An 8,344-nucleotide genomic window follows, 5' to 3' on the forward strand; every position below is an offset into this window, starting at 1 on the left:
CATGTTGATCGTGGCTGACGTAGCGGTTGCGGTCGGTCGTATTAAATGGATGGAACAGCTTGTTAGGGGTCAGTTGAGGTGGAGGCATCGAGGATGCGGGATGAGCCTAGCCTCGGGCGAGGCGGAGCAGGAACAGTGCGTCCGAGGCCCTACCGGGGGGTCTCGGGCGAGGCGGAGAATGAACAGCACGTCTGAGGCCCTGCCGAGGGGTCTCGGGCGAGGCGGAGAATGAACAGCACGTCTGAGGCCCTGCCGGGGGGTCTCGGGCGAGGCGGAGAATGAACAGCACGTCCGAGGCTCTGTCGGGGTGTTCTCTACGCTGATTACGAAGCTACAGGGACTTGGATATGACTCTTCATGCCGCACTGCTCTAGAGCAGGGGTTAGGTAGCATAGTGTAGTATGGACGCCGGTCTTATCCCGGATGGCAGGGCGCTGATGCGACTCCCATATCGGCCACTCCGCTGTACTATGCCTGACGTGCAACTAACGTTGCGGGAGTGGCTGGGCGCTTTTAATGGGAAGCGACGTTCCGTCAGCATAGTTTTGTGGGAGCAGCGGTGATGGGGCTAGTTCCGAGCCAGCCTTGAGCGAGTCGGGGAACTGGGTGCTTGTCTGAGGCTTTGAGGGATCGGGCCTCGGGCGAGTCGGAGAATTGGCATCTCGTCCGAGGCCTAGCGCGGGGGCCTCGGGCGAGTCGGAGATTCGGTACCTCATCCGAGGCCAAGCGCAGGGGCCTCGGGCAAGTCGGAGATTCGGTAGAGGCCTTGTCTTGGTGCTCCGGCTTCGGTGTTTTCTAGGTCTAAGCAATTTTTTTCGGTTCTTGCTTAGGGTACCCCTTTTTATGGTATCCGACAGTAGCCCCCGAGCCTCAGGGGGAGTGTGAGCACTCTCCTTGAGGTTCTAACGAGACTTGTCTTGCAGCGTTCTCCCGTTGGGATCATGTTTTGTGTTCGAGGCCTCGGTGGGTGCGCGCGAGCGCACCCGCCGGGTGTAGCCCCCGAGGCACTGGAGGAGTGGATTTTCTCCTCCAGGGGCTTTTTCCCTGTCGAGTGAGGTGTATATCTGCGTTTGCGGAGCCCCCGAGCGCGAGTTCGGGTTGCTGGGCTCCGTCCTGGTCGCAGGAAGAGCCCTTGAGCCTCTGCTCGAGCAAGAGGGCGGTCGGGAGTTCTCCTATCTTTCTCGTGCGGCCCCTGCACATCCCTTTCGCTCGGGGAGAAGGGTGAGTTTGCCAGGTTTCTCTCAGCGTAAATTTGCCAGGTTGCCCTCGGCGTAAGTTTGCCAGGTTGCCCTCGGCGTAAGTTTGCCAGGTTGCCCTCGGCGTAAATTTGCCAGGTTGCCCTCGGCGTAAATTTGCCGAGCCCCCGAGTGCGAGTTCGGGTCGCGAGGCCTTGGCTTTGTTGCAGGAAGAGCCCCTGAGCCTCTGCTTGGAGCAAGAGGGCGGTCAGAAGCTTCCCTGTCTTTTTTGTGCGGCCCTCATGCATCCTTTTCGCTCGAAAGGAGGGGTGAAGTTTGCCAGGCTACCCTCGGTGGGTGCGAGCGGTGACACCTCCGGTGAGCTGTTATCGGGTAAGTCCGAGTGGAGGCCCGTGCCCCATTCGTTAGGGGTCGGCTGATGGTCAAGAGACGCACTCCAAAAAGTACCAGAGGGCTTCTCTAGCGGGTGCTAGGGCTGTTCGATTGGCTCTGGGGGCTCGGTGCCTCCCTCGATGGGATCCCCTTTAGAGACTTCCCTGCCGGTCTCGGACACGACTCAGGGCATCCCAAGCAATCGCTTGCTTGGGCCTCGGCCATGTACGGGCTCGCCCATAGTTGTCCCTGACTCTGTTTGTCCTGGGGCGATTGTCGAGACCCTAGGAGGCCCAGCCTTTGCACCCCTAGATCGTAATGGGCTCGGTGCCCAGATCCTTCGACGGGAAGAAATCATTCAGGGAATATTCCCTTTCCATCGGCTGGCAACGGCCAGCACGCCTTTCGGGGCGGTTCCTCGGTGGGGACGTAATGGCTCCAGACTTCACCGCAAGCTGTCGTGACGTGGAGTCTGTGGATGGGACGTTACGCTGTACATGCATAGTTAGCGAGAGGAAAAGTAGGACGCGTGGGCGGTTTTAGTCGGACCGGTATTAATCGCGCTAGATCTGAGGGAAATCTTTCTGGTTTCATCGCCTGTCCGTTATATCCCCTTCCCTCCCCCATAAATACGTAACGAGCCTCGCCCCTCCCCTCCTTACCTTGCCTATACACGTTCGATCTTTTCTGCCCTCAAGCAGTTGCCAAGAACAGAGGAAGAGAGCGCCGGGGAGAAGGGAGGAGAAGGGGGGAGGAAAGGTGAGGTAGAGAGTCGGTTACCGCTGTAGTTGCGTTCTCCGCCGCATCCATGGCTGGTGGCACCGTTGTCCTCTAGGCGGATCCTTGGGGTCGCTCCGATGTGTCCGTGGAGACGCTGTGGTTGCTCATCGACGACGGCCTCCTCCGCCCGGTGACCGACCCCAATAGGCCGGAGTGGATTGCTCCAGGGAGCGAGATGGAGCCGAGGCCTCGCGATGGCTACATCATGAGCTTCGTATCCTTCCACGAGCGTGGCCTCGGCGTGCCGGTGGACCGGTTCATGCGGGCGCTCCCGCATTACTATGGCGTGGAGCTTCATAACTTCAACCCTAACTCCATCGCGCAGGCGGCCATCTTCATCGCCGTCTGCGAGGGATACCTGGGGATTGCCCCCCACTGGGAGCTGTGGCTCCACCTCTTTCGGGCGGGGCACACCACCAAGCTGGCGGGAACGGTGGGCACGAGAAAGGCGATGAGGGCCGGCGGCTGCACTCTCCAAGTACGCCAGAACCGTCAGTCCCTCTACATCCCGGCTCAGCTTGCGTCGTCCAATCGCGGCTGGCACAATAGCTGGTTCTACCTCTGTAATGATGATGGCGGGTTTCCGCCCTACACCGGGCGAATCGTGGAGAGCGCACCGGAGAAGTGGAGGTACGGCATGGTGAAGGACGACCAGCCCAAGCTGCAGCCGCTCCAAGAGGCGCTGGAGAGGCTGCGGGACCATGGTCTCATGGCGGCCGTGGTCATGGCAGCCTTCCATCGTCGGAGGGTGCTGCCGCTGATGGCTCGGTGGCGGCGCCTGTTCGAGATGGCACCAGACAAGCCGATCGATGGCATCCGGTTGTCCACTGTTGCCCTCTCCGACGAGGAGATTCTATGTCAGGTGAAGGACACGGTGGATGGGCACCTGAAGATCGGTGGTCTGCGTCCCTTCCTGATGCGCCCATCGAGGGGGTACATCTCTCTGGTGAGTCTCGCGCCACTGCGGCCCCTGAGGCCTTCTTGCCCTCTCGTGTCTTCCCGCTCCCTTATTTGCATTTGCCGTTCCAGCAGGGGATGAGGGATGTGCGAGACTCCCTGCCGCCCATCCCAGAGGACGCAGATCGGCGGGCGGTGAACAGGGCGCATGCTGATGCATAGAAGAAGCGGAAGGATGCTGAGGAGGCGAGGCGCAAGAGGAAGTCCCTTGAGCATGAAGAGCTGGACAAACGCCGCCGCCGGCAGAAGCTCGATGGTCTCCCGATGGAGCCGTCTCCGTCGCCGTCGTCGTCGGAGGCCTCGAGCGATGATGACGAGAGCGAGGAGGGGCGGGCCCCCATTGAAGACCTTCCTGACATCGAGGGAGCGGCACCTGAGGTGCCAGCAAGTGGCATGATGTCTCCAGGAGGAGGAGAGGGTGCCTCGGAGCTGGTGATCGACCGCTCCGGGGCCGAGGCCGACGCGCCCGAGGCACGGGTGGCTCGACGGTGGAGGTGGAGCAGGCAACGGTGGGGGCGATTCAACCGCCTCCGCAGAGGGACGAGGTGGTGCCGGGGTCTAGTGAGGGCCGACCAGCACCGATGCCCACGGAGGTGGCGCCGCCACCGCCGTTGCTGAGGACGAGGGGCGCGGTGCCGAAGCGGCGGATTCCCTTTTCGAGGTGAGTATTTTTCGTGGCACTTGTGGCATCTTCCGTTCACCCCTCAGTCGTATGCTAAGCTCGTGGGTGTTTTCTCTTTCAGCCAGAAGCGTCAGGCGGAGGCGCCTCCTCTGGCGCCACGTAAAGTGCTCAAGGTGAGCTCCAGCTCCACCGCCCAATGGGTGGCGGAAGCGCAAGCCGCCATGCAGCGTGGCATGGCGTCGGCCAGAGCCGACCCAAAGGAGCCGGCTGCCCCAGGAGAATCTACCAAGGCGGCCATGGAGCAGGTGGTTGAGGCAGCACCCAGGACCTCTGAGGCTGAGGCGGTCGAAGCCGGGGCTCCTGAGGTCGAGGAGGCGTGCGCCGGGGCCCCTAGGACCACCGAGGCCGTGGCGCCGGCGGGTGCAACGGTGCTGGCGGCCCAGGGTGCGGCGGAGCTGGCAGCCCTGGGTGCGACGATGGAGGCGGGGTGAGCCTCGGCACCGCCCCTGGTCCAAGACCTGCCACTGTCGCAGGAGAGCGCCCGGGTGGTCCAGATAGTCTCCTTCGACGATGTTTCCCGGGAGAAGGAGGTGACTAACACTGAGGCCACCAGTACCACGGCGCAGGCAATCCTGACGCTCACTGAGGGGAGCTCAGCCCTGGTCCGGGTCCGACCCGAGCCCCGCGGGTGGGATCACCCGTGTGTTTGGTGGCGGAGCCGAGATGACCCTGAGGGGGAGCCTCTGTTCGCCCTTGAGGACGTGGCCGAGGGTGGGTGTTGGGACACCTTCGAGCAATATCGCCAGCTAGTGGAGCGGTCGCTGCGGACAGCGCTGTCTGTCGTGGCTGATGATCTGCCCGGGGTCACGCAGGTGCGTGCTTTCTTTTTTTGGTGCTATGTCGCCCATTTCCGAGTTTTTTCGCAACATTTGACCCCTATTTTTCCTACCCAGGAGCTCGAGACCCGGTCCCTCAGGAAGTCGATGTTCCTGTGGTAGGAGATGGATATTTGGGACCAGCTGCGGCGTCAGACAGAACTGCTTGCTCGTGGCAACGAGCTTCTGTCGGTGCGGAGCATGGAGGTGGAGGACCTACGCCTTCGCTGTGCTGATATCAAGGTTGAGGTGGCCACGGCTCGGGGGCAAGTCGCCCCTTTGTCAGCTCGGATCGAGGAGCTGGAGGGGGAGCTGACTTGGGTGGCCGACGAGCGGGACACCTTCAAGGCTCGGGCCGACTAGGCGACGGCCTCCGCCAAGGCCACTGCTGGGCAGCTGGGTACGGAACAGGGCGCGCATCGGCTTACGAAGGGTGCCCTGATAGAGGCCCTCAAGGTGGCCGAGGATAATCATGTCGAGGCCTTATCCTGGAAGAAGAAGTCCACGGGTGAGTCCTGTAAAGACTTCGCCCCTATTTGGCTTATTTTCTTTTGTGCTTAACCCCATCTTGTCTGTTTTGGCGCAGATTTGGAGAAGGAGGTCTCCCGGGCGGCTGAGGCCTCTGTCGTAGTGCAGGCGACGCTAGAGCCCGAGATTGAGGAGCATACCGCACTACAGACCGCCGCCCGTATCGTCTGTGGGGCCCTAGAGGTTGAGGGGGCCGAGTCGGGTATCGTCTGCGTTGAGCGGCTGTGTCCGCGAGCGGCTTCGGGGGGCGCTGCATACGGGTGTCAAGCGCGCCCTGGCCGTCGTCTCCTCGCACTACTCCGGCATCGACCTCGAGGCCGTCAGCGACGGTTACATCATGGCTGGTGATGACGAGGAGGCCGAGAAGGAGGTGGTGAAGTTCGAGGAGGCGGCTGAGGCACCTAGCGTGGCGCTGGCCAGTTTGTTTGAAGAGGAGGTGGCGCCTCCCATGCCGTTCGCCGATGCTGGCGATCCTGTGTTTTGACCTAGGCCAAAGGGGCCATGTAAGCAGATTAGGATTATCGTCGTACTGTGACATTTGTGGCCATTGAGGCCTTTTATAAAGTACTCATGTGTGTTTGTTTTTTAATTGTTTTCTACTGTATCTCTGAGCCTCTGCCCTCTACTTCGTTTCCAGACAAGTCCTTTACAAAAAACTTCCTCGGAGCCTCAGCTGACCTTTAGGCTGAAAAGGTGGTGAGGGAGTTGTCGTAGCCCGGAGGCGTAGGCTGTCTCGTGGCTTGGCCAGCCTTTTGGCCTCGAGGCGGGCTTTCGGTCCTTAGGTTTTCTACAATCGACTTGTTAGAGTACGCGAGAGGGTTTGGCGTGGAAATTTAATCGAAAACCGATTAAAAACGGTGTCTGGGACTTAGGGGGTTCCCCCCCTTCTTGCCCCTGAGGGAGGCTCGGTTCTGCAGAGGCAGAGCCGAGTCTCCCTTGTAGTGTTGTCGTAATGCCGAACCCACATCGATGGGCTCGGGTGGTTTCTCGAAGAATTAGAACAACTAAAGAACGCTTCTTTAATGTACTTCGAGAAACAGTGTATACAATGCTTGGAAATTTAAGGGTAGAAGTGACGTAGCTGTTCTATGATCTAAGCGTTGGTGAGGACTTCACCCTTCTCGTTGGCCAGCTTGTAGGTCCTGGGATTTAGCACTTGGGCGACGATGTACAGTCCTTCCCATGGCGGGGTCAGCTTGTGGCGTCCCTTGTTGCTCTGCCTCAGTCTCAGCACCTGGTCGCCCACCTTCAGGTCTCGGCTTTGAATGCGCCGGGCTTGATAGCGTCGTAGGGCTTGCTGGTACTTGGCCGAATGTAGCAGCGCCACATCTCGGGCTTCCTCCAGTTGGTCAAGGGCGTCCTCGCGGGCAGTGCAGTTGCTTTGCTCGTTGTAGGCCTATAGCCTTGGGGATCCGTACTCTAAGTCAGTGGGGAGGATAGCCTCGGCACCATAGACCAGGAAGAATGGTGTGAACCCCGTGGCTCGGCTCGGTGTGTTCCTCAGGCTCTAGATGACTGATGGTAGTTCGGCAAGCCATTTCTTGCCGAACTTCTTCAACCGGTTGTATATTCTCGGCTTGAGGCCTTGTAGGATCATGCCGTTGGCACGTTCTACTTGGCTGTTTGTCCTGGGGTGTCCTACGGCTGACTAGACCACACGGATGTGGTGGTCGTCGTAGAACGCCAGGAACTTCTAGCCGGTGAACTGTGTTCCATTGTCAGTGATGATGGTGTTTGGAACTCATAACCTATGGACGATATCAGTGAAGAACAACACCGCTTGCTCGGATTTGATCTGGGTGATCGGACGAGCCTCGATCCATTTGGAGAACTTGTCAATTGCTACCAACAAGTGGGTGTAGCCCCCGGGGGCTTTCTACAGAGGCCCAACCATGTCCAGCCCCCACACGGCGAATGGCCATGTGACGGGGATGGTTTGGAGGGCTTGGGCCGGGAGGTGTGTCTGTCGTGCATAGTACTGGCATCCCTTGTAGGAGCATACTAGCTTTGTAGCATCAGCTACTGCCGTTGGCCAGTAGAATCCTTGGCGGAAGGCGTTTCCGATGAGCGTCCGAGGCGCTGCATGGTGTTCGCAGGCTCCCGCATGCAAGTCCCAGAGTAGGGCTTGGCCTGCCTCAGTGGTGATGCATCGCTGAAGGACACCAGACGGGCTTCGCCTATACAACTCATCGTTGCTGAGGACGTAGGCTTTGGCTCGCCGCGCGAGTCATCAGGCTTCGGTCCTGTCTGAGGGAAGCTCTCCTCGAACGAGGTGATCAAGGAACAGGATCCGCCAGTCCGTACCTTGGCCGGCCTCGGGAGGCTCTGTATTGATTTCCATGACCTCGGGCTCGGCCGCGGAGGTCTCGGTGATAGAGGGAGCCTCGGATCCTTTGGTGGGCTCGATTGGTGGGCCCTCGTATGCCGCCGAGACGTGGCTGATGGAGGGTTCGTGGAGGTCTCTAGCGAAGATGTTCGGAGGGACCGGGGCCCGTGCCGACGCCATCTTTGCTAGTTCATCCGCGTCCTCGTTGAATCTCCGCGCAATGAGGTTGAGCTCGAGGCCGTCGAACCTGTCTTCAAGGTGGCGTACCAGCTTGCAGTACGCCTCCATCTTGGGGTCATGGCAGCTTGACTCCTTCATCACTTGATCGACGACGAGCTAGGAATCGCCTCGAATGTCGAGACGCCGCACTCCAAGTTCGATAGCGATCTGCAGGCCATTCACGAGAGCCTCATACTCGGCGACGTTGTTGGAGGCGGCGAAGTGAAACCGGATCATGTAGCGCATGTGCACTCCGAGGGGCGAGATGAAGAGCAGACCCATGCCTGCCCTGGTCTTCATCAGAGAACCGTCGAAGTACATGGTCTAGCATTCTGCCTGGATTTGAGCAGGGGGTAGCTGGGTGTCGGTCCACTCAGCTACAAAATTGGCCAAGACCTGAGATTTAATCGCTTTCCGAGGCGCAAAAGACAGGGCTTCCCCCATGAGTTCGACACCTCACTTGGCTATT

General features: G+C 59.9%; 1 protein-coding gene across 1 annotated transcript; it reads right to left on the reverse strand.

Moving 5' to 3' along the window:
* Positions 1–7,560: 7,560 nt before the first annotated feature.
* On the reverse strand, positions 7,561–7,944 carry LOC136507040 (uncharacterized). Its single transcript, XM_066501893.1, has one exon. The coding sequence runs from the start codon at positions 7,942–7,944 to the stop codon at positions 7,561–7,563; it is 384 nt and encodes a 127-aa protein (XP_066357990.1).
* Positions 7,945–8,344: the final 400 nt, after the last annotated feature.

The sequence above is a fragment of the Miscanthus floridulus genome, chromosome 15 (genome assembly GCF_019320115.1).
Source record: "Miscanthus floridulus cultivar M001 chromosome 15, ASM1932011v1, whole genome shotgun sequence".
NCBI classification, from domain to species: Eukaryota; Viridiplantae; Streptophyta; class Magnoliopsida; order Poales; family Poaceae; genus Miscanthus; species Miscanthus floridulus.

Bases quoted from the DNA above. Each gene is read 5' to 3' on its own strand.
- LOC136507040 (XM_066501893.1), bottom strand. From the start codon at position 7,944: ATGGAGGCGTACTGCAAGCTGGTACGCCACCTTGAAGACAGGTTCGAC.